This window comes from Myxine glutinosa, chromosome 10 (assembly GCF_964187855.1).
Source record: "Myxine glutinosa chromosome 10, kmMyxGlut1.1, whole genome shotgun sequence".
Taxonomy (NCBI): Eukaryota; Metazoa; Chordata; class Myxini; order Myxiniformes; family Myxinidae; genus Myxine; species Myxine glutinosa.
The window spans coordinates 122,186,952-122,206,840 of record NC_136270.1 but is presented as its reverse complement, the minus strand read 5'-3'; the positions used below and the strand labels follow the sequence as shown (position 1 = coordinate 122,206,840).

At 44.5% G+C, this 19,889-nt stretch overlaps 1 protein-coding gene and 1 long non-coding RNA gene across 2 annotated transcripts in view; both read left to right on the top strand.

Moving 5' to 3' along the window:
* The window catches only part of LOC137433815 (uncharacterized), a 90,439-nt gene that overhangs the window by 24,772 nt on the left and 45,778 nt on the right, over positions 1-19,889 (top strand). The window lies entirely within an intron of this gene.
* On the top strand, positions 10,389-13,397 carry LOC144894088 (uncharacterized). Its single transcript, XM_078786042.1, has 2 exons — positions 10,389-10,448; positions 10,967-13,397. The coding sequence occupies exon 2, from the start codon at positions 10,990-10,992 to the stop codon at positions 13,270-13,272; it is 2,283 nt and encodes a 760-aa protein (XP_078642168.1). The 5' UTR covers positions 10,389-10,448; positions 10,967-10,989; the 3' UTR covers positions 13,273-13,397.

Below are 19,889 nucleotides of genomic sequence, written 5' to 3'. Positions count from 1 at the left end.
GTAACTTTGCTGCACCTGTGCAGGACTTTGCTGCCACAAACACTTTGCTGCACCTTACACACTCATGGACCACAAGCTTTGTGGCCTTGCACCTCTGCTGTGCAGCACTTTGCTGCAAAATCACCTTGCATCTTCGTACCACTTGTTTTGAGTGGCATTAATGTCATGCAGTCAGACCACATGAGGTTAGCCCTGCCTGGCAAATAAATGAAATATAAACATTTTTTGTGCATTTTTTTATTATGGTGTGCTGGGGATGAGAAGATGTGTAAGTTTAGATAGCCCTGAAGATCAAAAATGGTCTGTATGCTGGTCCGGGGGCTAACCGGTTTGATAGGCACACAGAAGAAGCAAGAAGCAAGCAGCAAGTGTTATGATTTAATTGATGAGTGTGTTGTGTTTTTGCTGTGCTTTCTCTCCCCTCCAATCTTCTCTTCCAAAAATTACAGGTCCTGGGTCATAAAATTGTAAATAAGAAATTAAGTTTCTGTGCTTGTAAATATAAAAATTCTGCCCACTGGCTATGTGTTTAGTTTGACAAATTCCGCAATTCGGTTAGTTGTGGGCGTGATTCTGTTAGACAGCTACTCAACGCAATAGGAGGGACATATTTAGTGTTTTAAAAATGTCGCATACACGGGTTAGAGTAAATGTTAGGGGGAACCACACCTATATGTCACATGTAAAAGTATAGTTAATTTTACATGTCATTCTCAAAAGCGGTCGTTTCATTTGTTGGTTTCGACTCGGGGACGGGTCTGACGAGGGAGAGGGGTAGTGTTGCGGTTTTGTGTTTTTGCAATAAAAGATTAATTTCCCCTCATAGTTAGTCACACTACAACATGTAGCCTCGTTTAAGATCAGTTATTTCTTCGTAAGTGTAAGCGTAGACCTTTCCGATGTGTAGTTTTGCGTTGAGTAGAATAACGAGAGTTAGGTCTCCTTCCAATGCTTTATGCCGCCTCGATGCTTTGGTTTTTGGTGCAAATTACCACGAGGCCGGCCTGACAAGTCGATCCAGGCCAAAGGAAGGCAGGGCAGGAAAAGTGGGAGTGACCGGTAAGCACGAGCCGCCAATCAGGGCTCGAGGGGAGTGTCTTACCACTGCGTCAAAAGGCGTGGTTTGGAACATTCGATGCGGGCTAAGCACGTGGCAATATAACCCTTTGCGCGAAGCCCCCACCTCAGTGATGAGGCAAACCCATGCAAGAAGGACATGTGCTGAGTGACGAGCTTGAGTTATCGGTTCGGAGCGCTGTGTTGAATTACAAGTTATGAGCCGGGGTCCTCTGTTGAACAGATCTGAGGAGAGGTGCGCTGAACCAGGTTGGGAGTTCTGAGAGTGCACGGTGTTGAATTGGGCTACAAGTTAAATGCGTGGTTGAGCTTGAGGCAGATCCTCTGTTGAGCTACGAGGGTGAAAGCGCGCCGTTATATAAATCGCGCTGTGAAGAACCGCCGAGCCGGGTGAGAGACGCGCATATTCGCCTGCCTGCCTTTGTTCGAGATACGCGCCGCGAGGATCCCTCCCGCCTGCCTGCCTGCCTTCGTCGAGGGACGTGCTGTGACCACAGAGGGCCACGCCGGGCGAGCTGCTCCTGAACAACAAAGCCGGTGCGTTCAGCACATGAACCATCCTTCCTTCATTCCCCCTGTGAGTGTGAACGGGCCCATTGTCTGGGAATTTCGCTAAGACTGCTTAAGTGCCTGCTCTGTGTCTCTTCGACTTGTATAGCTGTAAATAAACCTGTTCTTCCTTCGATTTGATTGTTCCCGTCATTTCCATCTGTTGACTAAGCGTGGTACGAATTATATCACTCTAATCGGGTTCCAATAATAAGGTAACTGCACGGACCACGTGGTACGCCATCCGCTCGGACGTACTCAAATTACACGTGGTTCGTGCGAGACTTGATCCCCGCTTCCGCGGCGGCGTAGGTACTTAGGTACGTGCGAGAATTGTCCCGAAACCCTGTCCTGCTTTCGACCGGAAGTGGCGACTCGAGTCTCACGGTTTCGAAGACCCAAAGAGAACAAGGGGCTTAATCTCCCCTTGGTAAGGGAACGTGGGTTGCACGGGAAACCGTAACAATACAGTCACGTGAAAAAGTAAGTACACCCCATGTAAAGTTTTGACCTTTTCTACATATTTCAACATACAGCTATTTGATCTTCATTTCAACAATATTGATAGATAAAGGTGATATAATATAACAAATATCATGAAACATTTACATTTTGTAGTCCATTGAATAATTTAAATAAACATAAATGCAAATTTCGCATGTGGAAAAACTAAGTACACCCCTACATTTATCACTCCTTCAAATACCTAAAATTAGAATCAGGTGCACCAGCTCAGGTGCAAATGATTAGAACATCGTTAGAGAGGAACTTGGAGGAACCTGTCTTATTTAAACCTCAGACATTTAGTTTGATTTGCTCTTTGTTGTTGAAGTGTGCGGCGTCACCATGCCTAGATCAAAAGAGTTATTTGAGGCCTTCAGAAAAAAGGTTATAGATGCCTATGAGTCTGGGAAGGGATTAAAAAAGATCTCCAAACAATTTGAAATCAATCATTCGACTGTCCGGAAGATCATCTACAAGTTGAGAAGATTCCAAACAACTGCCAACTTGTTCAGGCCAGGCTGCCCCAAAAAGTTCAGCCCGAGAGCAGACCACAAGATGCTGAAAAAAATCTCGAACAACCCCAGAATGTCATCACGGGACCTACAGGTAGTTCTTGCCCCTGTTGATGTCAAAGGGCACGAGTCTACCATTAGAAAGAGGCTGCACAAATTTGATCTACATGGGAGGTGTGCCAGGAGGAAACCTTTGCTGTCCAGAAAGAACATCAGGGCAAGACTAAAGTTTGCCAATGAACACCTAGGCAAAGAGCAGCACTTCTGGAACAATGTGCTCTGGACAGATGAGTCAAAGGTAGACCTATTTGGCCACAGTACCAGAAGACATGTTTGGCAAAAACCAAAGACATAATTTGACCACAAGAACCTGATACCAACTGTAAAGCATGGAGGTGGAAATATTATGGTTTGGGGCAGCTGTGCTGCATCAGGGCCTGGGCAGCGCACCATCATAGAATCCACTATGAATTCTTCATTATACCAGAGGGTGCTTGAGGATAATGTGAGGCCATCTGTCGGAAAGTTGAAGCTCAACCGAAGGTGGACCTTGCTTTACCCTATCTTGAGCTTTACCCACCAGAACACTTTGTACTAACATAGTCCATGACCCCACAGGCCATTTTAACATTTGAGCCACCTTCTCAAAGTGTAGAAAGAACTTGGCTACCTCCTTTTCATTAAAGGATGGAACCAGCCTCACATGCCGACCAACATCCCAAGAGTTCTGACTGGTTGTCGAACTAGCCGGCATGGATACTACTTCTCTCCGTTCCCCCAGTAATTCAAGCTCCTTGAGTTTAAGTTCCCTCTGATACTCCATGTCCCGTTCCTTTAAATCCCTTTCGGCTCTCCTTTCCTGTGCTCTTTCCTCTGCTCTTCTCTCCTCGAGTTCTCGTTCCTGTTCTGCTCTTTCCTTTTCTGCTTTCCATTCTAACTCTTTTAACCTTTCCTGGCTCTGCAGTTGCATCTCCATTTTCCGGAGTTCCATATTTCCTTTTTCCTCTGGTAACCAATCCAAGGCTACCTCTTCCCATGTTCCTTGTCCCACTAAAGACTCTACCACCAATGTCTGCATCTCTGCTTTCTTCATACTAACTCGGACCTCCAAGTTAAAATATTTGGCCAATATCATGAGTTCCGATCTTTTTAACGCCTGGAACTGTGCCTCGTTAGGGGACGTCGCAAACTTTTCTACTTCAAACACCATTGTGACTATTAGTTAGCACCTGTTAACCTTCACACAAAAATTTCAAATTTTTAGAAATACAAATTTGGGAATGTTAGAAAATTCAAAATTTGGGAATTTGGGGAATGTTAGGGAATTCTATCCCAGACGAGCCCCCAATTTCTGTTATGTGCTCCTCCCCAAACCCCGGCCACGGTGTACCTCCGAGCCCCGAAAGGAGTCACGGCAGAAAGATGTGCTATTATGTGTGCCAATGACCAGTGGTGAAACCACACCAATCAATTGTTACAAAAACCAAGTATTGTATTGAAACCACACAAAAATAACACGTAACGCACGTACAAGAAAACCTCACTTGCACAGCAAACGCCATATAATTTATATGATGGTACCACCAATTTCCTGAATCAATAACTCACGGTATTCCCACGTGAGCAATCGGTAACATCCCCCAAAGTCACTGTGTCACGATACCAGGCCAAAGTCGATCCACTTGGCTCTCGCGATCACAAGAAAAGGTCGTACTGAGACCTGAACCCAGAACGGCTAACAGTCGGCGCTGCAGACGAGCCGCTTGGTGAGGTGTCGGGCCGACGTCGATCCAGTAAAAGTTCACCCAAAAGGCGACTGGGAATTCACACCTTTGGTTCACCAGACAATGACGCTGACATGAACGATCAGCGGCCCCCAAGCGGAGAACCGCGAAGAACCGCGAGTTCTCAAGCGAAATCCACGACACACACGAGAACCAGGCGAAGGGCTGGTGCGAGGTGAAATGGCTGGTGCGAGGTGAAATGGCTGGTGCGAGGTGAAATGGCTGGTGCAAAGTGAAATGGCGGACAGGCCGGTAATGGAGGCGTACCTGCTCTTCAGCGATGATTCACTTTCGGAACCCAAAGCAAAACCCGTCACACAGGTTTATTTGCCACAGCAATAACGACACTCTCACAGGAATCCCTTTCCTCGGGAAACCAATATTCGCTCGTGACCAATGTCCACCAGCATCCGCTCGACACCTCGAAGCAGATCGGCCTTCCTTTCCCAATCTCACTTGATCCGCTGCTGCCTCTTCCTCTTCTTCCGGTTTCTCCCTCACCCATCTCGTTTTCCTTCTGAGACATTATTTTTACCTTTGAAGACAGTTATCTCCATTTCACACTCAAACTGTAACAATAATCGTACATGAAACTAAAAATGCTTCAAGTGGATGACAACCACAAAGACGGGAGTGACGAATCCGTAACAGTAACGTCCAAGTACTAAAAACGGAAGGGGTTTGTAAGTGACAAAAAGTCAATTTGTGTTCTGCCGTGTTCAAGTGTATAATTTAATTTAAATAAAATAAAGATTGTAAAGGTCGTATAAATTAATTAATTTTCTGACCTTACCATCATTTACTCAGTGTCTATTACATCACCCTATCAAGCGCATTACATTAGTTCTTCGTGCCTGATTAGTGGTTGGGAATCACGTTACACACGTTACATATGATGTTGAAAAGCTACTGAGTTGGTTTGGAGCGTTCTAATAAGACATTATGACATCAGATCTTGGAGCGTTGGCATTGAAGACCAGCAACTTGGTCCAACAGCTCACGTTGGCATTGATGAGTGGCCAGAATGTAGCGCATAATGATGATCTACTGGGTTTCTCAAATTCCCAGGTGCGCGAGCGAGTGAAAAGTGTCAAAGAGTGCAGCAGGTACGAAAGGGCATGACAGTGTCATCGATGTGGCACACACCAGGGTAGTGTTTGTCCCTGGGCGTGGTACCTCGCAAAATGTAGGTGAGCCGACTGCTGTAGACTGTAGTAGGCGGTAGAGCTCCATGCCCTCTCATTGCGCTGCTGTAAGTGTATTGAAATTGATGGTCGTGGTGTTGGTAGAAGACAACACCAACACCTCGATGCATGAGCGAGTTGGCGATTCCTTTGATGTGTCGCATATCGGTGGTGAATTGCCAGGTATAATTGAGTTGGCGAAGTGTGCGAGGAGAGTGAGTGTCCTATTGAGTGAATAGAGCGAAGGTTAAAGGTTTGTGGTCAGTCAAGACGGTGAATTGTCCGGCCTCTAAGAAGTGACGGAAGTGCTTGATGGCGAGGTATACAGCGAGTAATTCCCGATCGAAGGAGCTGTACTTGCACTCTGTTGGATTCAACGTGTGAGAGAAGAAGGCCAGTGGACACCAATCGGCATCGATGAACTGGTGAAGTGCCGCACCCACCACGACCTCAAACGCGTCCAACAACAGACTTGTTGGCAGCTCTTTAACTTTTTCTTTATAAATTATCACTGGAGGAATTCCCTATAGATGTTGCTGTTTTTTCCAAGTTTCGGATCATTCCACCTCTTTGTTGTTATTTTGAATCTTCAAAAATTCCTTTACAGAAATATTCCAGTGAATCTTTTTTCAGAGGGTCTTGATACATTTTGCTTTTGTTTTCCTCTTTAATACATCTGGTTTTGCTTTCTCCCTTTGAATTTGTCGTAGTTTTTAAAGCTTCCTTGCTATCTCTTCTATTTCAAATTAGTTTTCAGCATCCATAAATTCAGGTCTTTGTCTTTGATTTAAAATTTATTTTTTGGATTCCCTTCTTTAGCTTTGGGCTTTGGGTTCCTCATTAATTGGTGTATTTGTTCAGTTTCCTTTCTCAGTAGTTTCTCCCTCTCTCCATCTCCGTCTCCATCGTGTCTCTCTCTCTCTCTCTCTCTCTCTCTCTCTCTCTTTCTCGTCTCTCTCGTCTCTCTCGTCTCTCTCGTCTCTGTTTCTACGATGGTTTTGGTTTTTTGTTCCTGGGTCTTGGTCTATAGTTGTTGCAGCGTTGTTTTCCTGGTACTTTTTCTTGAATGTGCAGTGCAGGTGCAAGGCATATATTATTAATTTCCTTCAAAGAGGATGATTTTAGTTTAATTTTACCAAGTGACCAGTGGGCACTTCTGTCTTGCAGATAACAGATCAGGATGTCACATAACAAAGGGAACAGCAGGAGACGGGAGAAATGCAAATAGCAGGGCGGAGGGAGAAGGGAAATGGAGATGTACAAACAAAAGACGCAGGTAACGATGAGTAGGTTGAGAATGCAAGGGGACAACAAGATAAATACATAAGCAAAAATATTTGGAGGGGTGGGGTGGTTTAACGGGTGCAGAAAAGATCGTGGCTTTGGATGACCTCAGACGGTGGTGAACAGCTGTCTTGAAGACCCAGAGGGAATAATTGGATCGAAGAGAGTGTGGAAGGCGATTCCACCGGCGGGAAAAAAGAGGAATAAATGAGTGGAGGTGAGCAGTCGTTCTGGATTTAGGCAGTTCCACTAGGTGGGTTGTTGGACAGTGTCGGTCCTGCAGATACTTGAGGGGACAAAGCATAGAGAGGGCAGAGCGTGCAAGACCAGAAATGAGGCGGAAGAAGACAGAGTCACAAGCAACCTGTCGGCGATGGCGAAGTGATAGGCCCATAGACTCAGCTTCATCGCTATAGATTGCAAGGATCTTGAAGGCCTTGGTTTTCATGGCATCCACCTCAGCAAAAGGTGAGGCGAGGGACAGCAGTACTCCATCAGGTTTTGTCTGTCTAAGGAGAACGAATAGGCTGCTGCCTGCCTGTCTGAAGGATGAGGGATGTTATGGCAGAAAGTGGCATCATCTGCAAAAATATGAATGATTTTACAGAGTGAGTGAGATCATTGAATATTAAGAATAATATGGGGCCTACAACACTGCTTTGGGGTTCTCCAGCCTTGACGGGGAGAGGTTATATGAAAAGGTTTCATTAAGAGATCAACGTTTGCTACGAGAGTGGATGAAGTCAGTGATCCAAAAGTGGAATTGGCCTTGGATTCCATAGGCGGAGAGTTTGGAGTATTATACACAATATCAAGTTCAGCAGTTTTCTGTTCACAAACCTCCAATAACATCTATCACTGGAGTGAAAGTAAGGCAAACAAACAAAAAAAAGTAAGGCAAACATAGGAGCCAGTAGGCCCATATCATCAGCATAGCAAATGTTATTGACAGACATCCCTGACACTTTACAACCAACCTTTGCACTATTCAAACTTTTTGATGGAGGATATCTCATGTACAGATGGAGGATATTGGTCATTCACAGGTGGATGATATGGTCTATTGCAGGAAATTGATCTGTAGTAGCACCATCATCCTGTGGGTCACATAAGAGATCATTTGCTTTATATGCCAACATGTTTCGCTGACGATCAGCTTTGGCCTGTTCTTTGATGAGATTATTGGAATGATTTCATCTGCCATTTTGGAAACTTTCTTGTCATATATTTTCTTTCAGATGGAAAGGCCAATCGGAAAAGGGACAGCACTCCTCAAGACAAGAATTTGAGAGTCGGGCTGTTAGCTGTGGCTTGTCAGTAGCATAGAAGGTACAGATGGTCTCCACTTTGCTTTGCACCTATGCTTTCCATCCCTCCTTGTGAAGACCTGCACAATTCAGTGGGTCTATCACAGATAGGGCTTGTACTTCTGCTGGAAGCACAAGTGACTCTTGGATTTATTGGTGGAGGGCTTTGAATGGTTTGACAACTTCAGTCTCATAATCCAAGAAAAAATGTGGCTGGTTCGAGTGGTGTTTGCCATTTAACATTTCACTTAGAGATTATGTCATATACACCACATGACCAAAAGTATGTGGACACCCGAACATTACACATCTCATTCCAAAATCATGGGCATTAATATGGAGTTGGTTCCCCCCTTTGCTGCTATAACAGCTTCCACTCTTCTGGGAAGGCCTTACACTAGATGTTAGAACATTGCTGCGGGGATTTGCTTCCATTCAGCTACAAGAGCATTAGTGAAGTCGGGCACTGATGTTGGGCGATAAGGCCTGGCTCGCAGTCGGCGTTCCAATTCATTCCAAAGGTGTTTGATGACGTTGAGGTCAGGGCTCTTTGCAGGCCAGTCAAGTTCTTCCACACCGATCTCAACAAACCATTTCTGTATGGACCTCGCTTTGTGCATGGGGACATTGTCATGCTGAAACAGGAAAGGGCCTTCCCCAAACTGTTGCCACAAAGTTGGAAGCGCACAATTGTCTAGAATGTCATTGTATGCTGTAGCGTTAAGATTTCCCTTCACTGGAACTTAGGGGCCTAGCCTGAACCCTGAAAAACAGCCCCAGACAATTATTCCTCCTCCACCAAACTTTAGAGTTGGCACGATGGATTCAGGCAGGTAGCGTTCTCCTGGCATCCGTCAAACCCAGTTTCGTCCATCGGACTGCCAGATGTAGAAGCGTGATTCATCACTCCAGAGAACGCGTTTCTACTGCTCGAGAGTCCAATTGCGGCGAGCTTTACACCACTCCAGCCGATGCTTGGCATTGCGCATGCTGATCTTAGGCTTGTGTGCGGCTGCTCGGCCAGGGAAACCCATTTAATGAAGCTCCCGATGAATAGTTGTTGTGCTGACGTTGCTTCCAGAGGCATTTTTGAACTTGGTAGTAGTGCGGGAGCCCAGAAACATTTGTTTCACATCTCGAGTACAAAAGGTTTGAGGCCTGGAATATATGCATCTATGATAGGAGACCCCAAAAAGGCAATTCTTAAGTTCTGCAATTCTGCACAGCAACCAGGGGGCGCCACCAAAGACCCCTAAATGTGACTCTTAATTCACAATTTGAGTACATCTTTCAAACTTGTCTTAAAATGTTCTCTATAGGAGTGGAAATCAGAATTCCCAATTCTTAAGTTTTCAATTTGTGTATTAGGTCGCTTAAGAACGACCTAATTAATGCTAATTAACGCTATTTAGCATTTTTAATTCACAATTTGAGTACATCCATGAAACATATGGCAATGTATTCCTTAGGTCATCCTAAATCAAGATCAGTCATTCTTAAGTATCCATTTCATGTATTAACCCACTTAAGAACGCAAAATGTACTCATTGACCCCGTCCCTGGCAAGGTGAGTGTTAATTCACAATTTGAGTACATCTTTCAAATTGGTCCCAAACTGTTCAGTAGATCATCGTGAATCAAGAACAGCAATTCTTATGTGTCCATTTCATGCATCAACCCACTTAAGAATGCAGTCAGTATTGTAACGGAATTTGGGTTGTCACTGGCTGCTATCCCCCCTCCACTCCCTGGCTGGCCCTCCCTTATATGCAAGGGAGGGGCTGGAGTGCTGACCTGAGGGCAGGCCCCAAGTAGACACCCACACCAGTGCTGAGCATGCACACACCTGTCTGGCTGGCCGGATCGAGGGTGTTCAGTTTTGGTTAAGGAAGGAGTTTTGGCCTCCCAGCCAATGGGGAGGCTTCTTCCCTAACTTGAGCCAATTACACCCTAAACAGGAAGTGCCTCTCTACAGAAATGACTGTCCTGCAGTGAATAACTGGGACCAATATACAACATTGTTTGGGGAATAATAACCAGTGACTTAAAGGGAAATATTAACACATTATCAATCCAGGTTTGTGACACTATCTTGAGGGACGAACTTTCTGGGACACCCTGTAGAGGGAGTTGTCGGTTTATCATAGGACCTAATCATGGGGAATCTCCTGCTCTTTCCCTCCATAGATTCTCTGAATCGGCTGCAGAATGTCTGATGTTGCCTGCAATGCCTAGATCACTGCTTAGGTAAGTCAACAAATAGGGTTAGGGTTTGGGGTTAGGTGGCAAAACCCCGGCAGAGGTTGTAGAAGGTGACGACTCCTTGGATGGACATAAATGTGGGGCATTGCTATGGTGAACATCACTGGCGGCTTTAACAGGTGGCGTTTGGGATGAGATGGCGGTAAAGTTCTTGTAACAAGAAACATGGTAACCCTAACCATAACCCTAACCCAACCCTAACCCTAACCCTAACCCAACCCTAACCCTAACCCAACAAACAATACTATGCTGTAGGCCTAATAAGCATTCGGGGCCGATACAGAATTATGTAGCCCTAGGCCTAGGTGGCGCGCAGGAAATGTCCAGGCAGATGAGGGTATCCAAAGTTCTGTATGCATACCGATTTCAGGTTCGAACCACAGCTGAGTAGAAAATAATGACTTATTGCCTCAAAATTTGAAATAACTTCTTTTGGATTTCACTGACCAAAACTGACTGACTCGCCATGCTCACTGACCACCCGCTGTGATTTTATTTTTCAGACAATGATTTGAAACATGCAACCATGGAATCGGCCACCAATACTACGCCTACTGTCCAGCCTACTGTCCAGCCTACTGTCCAGCCTACTGTTTCATCATTGGAACGCAGATGTATTCTTCACATCCAACGCAGTGCAGACAAGAAAGCTCGTCCAGACGTTCTACCTTTCAAGGATACGCAATGGGAAGCAGTAGAAACAGCAGCAGCTAATAGACGGCAAAAGCAACATTTCCAGGACTCTGTCTATTGTGGTGTAGTTCAGAGATTGCCTACGTCTCCTGCTGAAATGGATGGTTACCATGTTTCTTGTTACAAGAACTTTACCGCCATCTCATCCCAAACGCCGCCTGTTAAAGCCGCCAGTGATGTTCACCGTAGCAATGCCCCACATTTACGTCCATCCAAGGAGTCGGCACCTTCTACATCATCTGCCGGGATTTTGCCACCTGTTTGTCTATTCTGTGAGAAAAAGATAAAACGACTCAAAGGTGGAAGCGTCGAACTGTTGGGAAGATGTGAAACCATTGAAGCCGGTGTATCGATCCAAAATGCAGCAAAGACATTAAATGACAGTAAGGTTATTCCAAAAGTAGTTGATACGGATTTAATTGCCAAGGAGGCCCACTACCATCATTCATGTAAAAGTGCGTATTTGTTGTCAGCCAATCGAGTTTCCCAAAAGGACACACGTGAAACAAAAACGCCTTCTGAGACCAGTGTGTTGGACATTTTTGCATACATTGGGCAATCTGTAATAATAGACAACAGACCTGAACTTCTTAATTCTGTATATGAACGTTATCTTGATATTTGTTCGGCATCCGCAGAAACGCCCAGGGGAAGCGCCTTCAGCCTCTCTAGGACATTGATGAGTCACTTCAAAGCGCGCATAAAGATACAGAGTTCACTTGGGAAAAGGCTTGGAAACATCTTATATAATGCAGAAACCGCAGATGATGCAATTCGTGTTGTATATGATTACACATCTACTGATGAGAGAACAATCGCCAAAGCAGCATTGCTTTTGCGCAACCAGTTGCTCAAGGTTGAAAAGGTCGACCTTCCTGAATGTCCGACATTGGAGGATTTAAGAAACGGGGACTCGTCACCCCCAAAACTTGTAGTAGATTTTTTCAATATTTTGTACGGAGGGCTAAAACCAGAGCGATATACAGAGTCAGTAAAGCGCCGCGCAAATTCGTCTAGTCAGGATGCCTTGTTCATTGTACAACGGGGTCGCGCAAAACCTGCAAAACATGTAGCTCTTGGTATGAGTGTTAAGTCGGTCACTGGCAGTAAAAAAATGGTTCAAGTCCTGAACAGGTTTGGTCACTGTTTAAGCTACAACACATTGGAAGAAGTTGAAACTGCCACAGCTGAATCCATTCAAGAACAGAAGCTTGCTTGTCCAAAAGGAACAGTCGTAGGTAAACCAGTCGGATTAGCCTTCGACAATTTCGATGAGATGACTCAAACCATGTCTGGAGCCAATTCGCTGCACGATACCATGGGTATTCTGTACCAAAATGTGCCAGCACCTGATGAAGAACGTGAAGCATCTGCTGTCATGGCAGTTTCAACCTCAACTAGTGCTCGGCAAGTAAAGACAGGCAAAAGGAAGAGAACCCTTGAGAGTACAGATACTGCACTCCAGCCATATAGGAAGATACCAAAGATGACGAAGTTCAGTTACAAAAACACTGCAGTCTACAGCCTTCCAGATGTTAGCAACAAGGCTCGCCACCTGGACCTCGTGTGGATGATGAGCCATGCCATTGGCAATGATGTATTGCCTATTATGTGGGTTGGGTTTAATGCAAGCATTTGCAGTGACCACCTTCCAAAACAAGAGGTTCTATATATGCCAAACTTACGCCAGCCTATCACCAGCCTAGAGGTCGTGCAGGAGACTCTCCTCATCACGCAGAGGTGTGCTAATGAGACGGGACAGAAATACGGAATAGTCAGTTATGATCTGGGCGCAGCCAAGCCGGCACTTCAAATACAAGTGACTGAGAAACCGAAATTTGATAACATTTTCATAATGTTAGGCCCATTCCACATCGAAATGGCTTTCTTCAAGGCTATTGGGAAACTCCTGTCCAACTCTGGAGGACCAGAAATGCTGACTGAATCTGAGGTACTTGCAACCGGATCCTTAAACGGATTTTTGACGGGGAAACATTTCAACAGGTGCAAGAGATTGCACCCCATACTAGCCCTTGCTCTTGAGATGCTACACAATTTTTATAAAATTAACATTAAAAATTGTTTTTTGTTCCGAGATTTGAGATTTAATTGTTGATGGGCGGTAGAACCAGGACGCCAATTTACTACATGACTTACTATGATCTGATTTTGAAGCATAATTCATGCATACTAAGTACATTTTTGTGTAGTTTATAAAAAAATAAAACATTGTGTTTGTATACAATCTATGTTTCTCCTTTTTGTCAGTGTGCATTCTTAAGTGGGTTAATACATGAAATGGATACTTAAGAATGACTGATCTTGATTTAGGATGACCTAAGGAATACATTGCCATATGTTTCATGGATGTACTCAAATTGTGAATTAAAAATGCTAATTAGCGTTAATTAGCATTAATTAGGTCGTTCTTAAGCGACCTAATACACAAATTGAAAACTTAAGAATTGGGAATTCTGATTTCCACTCCTATAGAGAACATTTTAAGACAAGTTTGAAAGATGTACTCAAATTGTGAATTAAGAGTCACATTTAGGGGTCTTTGGTGGCGCCCCCTGGTTGCTGTGCAGAATTGCAGAACTTAAGAATTGCCTTTTTGGGGTCTCCTATCATAGATGCATATATTCCAGGCCTCAAACCTTTTGTACTCGAGATGTGAAACAAATGTTTCTGGGCTCCCGCACTATAGTGAGTGTTGCAACCAAGACAGACGATTTTTATGCGCTATGTCCTTCAGCACTCGGCGGTCCCGTTCTGTGAGCTTGTGTGGCCTACCGTTTCGCGGCTGAGCTGTTGGTGTTCCTAGACGTTTCCACTTCACAATAACAGCACTTACAGTTGACCGGGGCAGCTCTAGCAGGGCAGAAATTTGATGAACTGACTTGTTGGAAAGGTGGCATCCTGTCACGTTGAAAGTCACTGAGCTCTTCAGTATGGCCCATTCTACTGCCAATGTTTGTCTATGGAGATTGCATGGCTGTGTGCTTGATTATATATACCTGTCAGCAATGGGTGTGGCTGAAACAGCCAAATGTGCGAATTATAAGGGGTGTCCGCATACTTTTCGTCATGTAGTGCGTGTGTGTATATATACAGTCACGTGAAAAAGTAAGTACACCCCGTGTAAAGTTTTGACTTTTTCAACATATTTCAACATACAGCTATTTGATCTTCATTTCAACAATATTGAAAGATAAAGGTGATATAATATAACAAATATCATGAAACATTTACATTTTGTAGTCCATTGTATAATTTAAATAAACATAAATGCAAATTTCGCATGTGGAAAAAGTAAGTACACCCTTGGCTCTAATAGGTGGTATTGCCCCCTTTGGCAGAAACAACCTCAAGTAGGCGTTTCTTATAACTGTCTACCAATCTCTGACATTGACAGGGAGAATTTTTTGCCCACTCCTCCATGCAGAATTCTTTCAGCTGTGCGATGTTTGAGGGGTTTCTTGCATGCACAGCTCATTTAAAATCCCCCCACAACATCTCGGTGGGATTTAGATCCGGGCTTTGACGTGGCCATTCCAGAACCCTTAATTTCTTTCTTTTCAGCCATTCCTTGGTGGATTTACTGGTATGTTTATGGTCATTGTCATGTTGCAAGGTCCACCTTCGGTTGAGCTTCGACTCTCCGACAGATGGCCTCACATTATCCTCAAGCACCCTCTGGTACAATGAAGAATTCATAGTGGATTCTATGATGGTGAGCTGCCCAGGCCCTGATGCAGCAAAGCTACCCCAAACCATAATATTTCCACCACCATGCTTTACAGTTGGTATCAGGTTCTTGTGGTCAAATGCTGTCTTTGGTTTTCGCCAAACATGTCTTCTGGTACTGTGGCCAAATAGCTCTACCTTTGACTCATCTGTCCAGAGCACATTGCTCCAGAAGTGCTTGTCTTTGCCTCGGTGTTCATTGGCAAACTTTAGTCTTGCCCTGATGTTCTTTCTGGACAGCAAAGGTTTCCTCCTGGCACACCTCCCTTGTAGATCAAATTTGTGCAGCCTCTTTCTAATGGTAGACTCGTGCACTTTGACATCAACAGTGGCAAGAGCTACCTGTAGGTCCCGTGATGACATTCTGGGGTTCTTAGAGACTTCTTTCAGCATCTTGCGGTCTGCTCTCGAGCTGAACTTGCTGGGGCGGCCTGGCCTGAACAAGTTTGCATTTGTTTGGAATCTTCTCCACTTGTAGATGATCTTCCGGACAGTCGAATGATTGATTTCAAATTGTTTGGAGATCTTTTGAAATCCCTTCAAAGACTCGTAGGCATCTATAACCTTCTTTCTGAAGGCCTCGGAGAGCTCTTTTGATCTAGGCTTGGTGACGCCGCACACTTCAACAATAAAGAGCAAACCCAACTAAATGTCTGAGGTTTAAATAAGACAGGTTCCTCAAGATCCTCTCTAACGATGTTCCAATCATTTGCACCTGAGCTGGTGCACCTGATTCTAATTTTAGGTATTTGAAGTAGTGATAAATGTAGGGGTGTACTTACTTTTTCCACATGCGAAATTTGCATTTATGTTTATTTAAATTATACAATGGACTACAAAATGTAAATGTTTCATGATATTTGTTATATTATATCACCTTTATCTATCAATATTGTTGAAATGAAGATCAAATAGCTGTATGTTGAAATATGTTGAAAAAGTCAAAACATTACATGGGGTGTACTTACTTTTTCACGTGACTGCATATATATATATATATATATATATATATATATATATATATATATATATATATATATATATATATACATATATATATACATATATATATATATATATATATATATATATATATATGTATGTATGTATGTATGTATAGATGTATGTATGTATAGATATATGTATGTATGTATAGATATATATATGTATGTATAGATATATATATGTGTCGGATTGGGACTTAGGACTTGGGACTCAGAAGACTCAGAAGAAAGGAGCAACGGATATATTTATTGGAACTCGAGTACTCAAGCTTGAGGACAGCAAAGTTGCATTGAAACTCACAAGGAATGACCAACAGTACAACAAGATGCTCTGAAATAATTCAATTAACATTGCTTTATACTAGGGCATGCCCGTACTATATATATATCTAAAATTATATCCCCCCCCCTATTTACATGAAATGGTTTGGTCCAAAGCGAACGGCTTGCGAGTGGTGACAATCCCCCCCCTCTATTTACATGCAATGGTTCGGTCCAAAGCGAACGGCTTCCGGAGTTTGGTAAAGAAATCGCCATCGCGTACACAAACGCGCAGGAAAGCGAATGAATCGCAAATTCGTTTTTATTAGTTGTAAAACATAATGCCCAATTATTCAATTATCGCCAACGTATTTTGGCTTTTTGCAATTTAATCGCAAGGAAAAGTAGAAAGAGAAGAGGGAAAAAAAGAAAAGCCTTGCCTTGCTGCAAACAGCTGCTGCAAACAACAACAACATGGAAGGCTGCACTGTCCGGAAGTTGGCATATCGCAGTTACGATTATTTTAGTGTTAATGGCCAATTATTCAATTAGCGCCAACGTATTTTGGCTGTTTGCAATTTAATCGCAAGGAAAAGTAGAAAGAGAAGAGGGAAAAAAAGAAAAGCCTTGCATTAACGCATTAACGCTTGCATTGCATTAACGGTTCGGCACACGTGATAGCTCGCTGCTCTCTGATTGGTTGAAGCGTTTTTTGGACATAGCTCGGTAGGTACTTGTCCGATTAATTACAAACCTTGAAAAGGCACATCCTCGGGTCCCCAGCAATATACCTGGCAAGTTTCAAGTATATCGGACCCGTGGTTGTCGAGAAACAGCGGTCACAGACAAACACACAGACACACAGACACACAGACACACAGACACACAGACACACAGACACACAGAGATTGCTGGAATTATAGATAGATAAAGAAAGTCAGGGGTGGAGTTAGCTCACAAGACACAGAGACAGAATGGGCTCATTGGGCCTCCCACCATAGTCCCATCCTGTTGTTCAGTTAATTAAAGGAAGTTCATCCAAGGCCAGTCATGGGTTAGCTCTGATAAGGAGATGGTCAGCATTATGTGGCAACATGTTTACAACTTTCTGTATAGCAGCTGGCTTGGGAAAGTACAAAGGGGAGTGGACACTCATAAAACTGTCAACTTGCAAGATAATGGCAGAGTCAGGAGAAAGGCAAAGAGAGATAAGAGTTGCCTCCAAGGCCTGAAAAGGGGAACTAGAGATTGTGCCCACGCAGGCCAGAGCACACAGGCAGAGAACTCCTTATTAGGATATTACACATCCTCAATGCAGTAGAAAGAACTCAGTATCATAAAAGAGTACAGTAGCAAGTCAAAACAAAACATATAATTGGTTATACTTGGTAATTGGTAAAGCAGCAAGGATATACAAAGGGGGAGGGGCATTACAGCTCCCTACATACCGCCCTTTTGGATCTAAGATACAAAGTTATCTACGAGCCAATCAAAGGCCTTTATTTCAAACAAAAACAGAAAAATCATTCAACATATCACGCGAAGGCAGCCCCGTAAGAATGTCCCGTACCAAAGCACCACACAAACTCAGTAGGATGATTCGCGTCTGTATGTGAGTATGCAATGTAAGGCCGTAAAAGCAGAGTGATCAAATGGCACACAAAATCCACCAAAAGAGGTGGGAGAGAGAGAGAGTGTAACTAAACGTAACGTACCACACGAATGCAGCCCAGTGAGCATGTCCCGTACCCAGTACCGCACAACGAACCCAGCAGGCTGATCCGCGGGTGTGTGGGTGCAAGTGGGTGTAAGTGGATGTATGATGTATGTAAGTCGGGTGTAGATGGGTGTATGAGGTGAGACCGTAGAGACATGAAGATCGAATAGCGCGCCAAATCCACAACGAAGACCTCTGGTTCCACCGGGGTCCACACCCAGGAAGATCTCCGACCCACCCTTGGTCTACAGAGGTGCAGCCGGACTCCTCCCCAACTGGAGCTCGCCCAGGCTTCCCCAAGTGAAATCCTTGTAGATCTTCAGCGCTCAATCGATATTCATGTTCATGAGGTCTCTTACGTGCTGGTGATCTGGGGAAGACACAACATCGTCAGTATCAGGTGGCTCAAACCTATGGCCATGAAATAAAGCATAACGATCCAAAGGTGGGAGAGAAACTTCCTTTGGGTCAAAGTCGAGATCGTCCGAGGCGATGCTGCTTGCTTCGCTGTTATTCAAGGGCGAATCTCCAAAACAATCAGACTCGGAACTCAGAGTATTTTCACGATCGAGTTCCTCTCCATCCGGGCTTGGGTTCACAGCTGGGTCCAAATCCCGAACTGGGTCAGTGGCGTTTGACTCACTGTGGGCTTGTGAGACATAAAGGTGAGCTCGTGAAACATGGAGAGGCAGAGCCTGCATTGAAACATAAACATCAGCCGGGGACCCTCGCAAGTGGCCCACATCATCATTGGTAACATCATCAGTAACATTATTCTCAGGTGGCGTAGGCCTGCGGAAGTGGACGGCCCATAGTCATAGCCACGGCATGGCATATCGTGAAGAAACGAGAGGAATCCTTCAGGAAATCGTCGATTTCTTCTTCCGACGTGTCGGGGCCCAGTTTAAACGGCCTTCTGGTAGCCTGAAATGCTTCGAGGTCCGCATAAGTGTACTCGACATCATTATCGGTAATATCAACAATGGAAGAACAATCTTCGGAAGCGGAGATCTCATTGTCGCGGCCCAGGGACTCGTTCAGGTCGTCGTCCCAGGATCCGCGATTGGCAGTTGAGTTGACAGCTGGTGTGTCATCCGGACCCGCGATCCGCTGGTCGATCATCACCATGGCCTTTTCCGGTGTCGTCTTCAGTGTCCATCCTGTGGTAAACTTTCTCGCACACGCAAGGACTAAAGCCTTGATTAGTACACAACAAACCACTAGTCCAAGGACTATTGCCAAGGCGGTCAATATCCACTTTACTATCGTCCCTGTCCATCCTTTAAACCAGTCGGTAAGCCACTGGTGGGAGGCTTCCCGATCCATGCGATCCTTTGTCAATATGTGAGCACTTTCTCTTAACCTTATAATAGCAGCACTGACCCCTTGTGAAGGGTCAGGAATAAAAGTACAACATTTACCCTTAATTATCCCACATACCCCTCCTCGTTCTGCCAGTAGCATATCTAACGCAACCCTATTTTGCATAACCATTGTACGCAGGTGGACAACCGTGTCCAACATTTCGTCGTGTGCTGTAGCGGTGTCGTTGGCCACCCTTTCTAAGATTAACGCAATTTTGTCAATGCGGTAACTGTCCATGACCGTCCCAGCCCATGGGAAGAAGAAGCTAACGGCTTTCTCCCAATCAGCGCCGTGTAAAGTAGTGGTGTCGTCGTCGTGCCAATAGGTGCTTCGTTGTGTCCTTATGAGTGCGGTGGTATTATGCAAGTGCTGTCGCATTTCCATCTCTGGGAAAACTGATCCTAAATAGCAAATTCCTCCCCAATTATCAGGTAAATACGGGTAAGCTTTATTCCCGCATACAAACATGGTCCCGTGCGGAGCCACCAAATGGGTGGTCATGCAAGTGAGAAGGCCTGGGATAGTGTTTGTCCCGTTTTCCCCTTTCCATGCCAACTGGAGGTGTGTGAGGTTATGCAAGGGCGAGCTTGTAACGTTCACTAGCAGCGTGTGTTTCCCTTTTCTCGGGTCCGCGGGAAG

Bases quoted from the DNA above. Each gene is read 5' to 3' on its own strand.
- LOC144894088 (XM_078786042.1), top strand. From the start codon at position 10,990: ATGGAATCGGCCACCAATACTACGCCTACTGTCCAGCCTACTGTCCAG.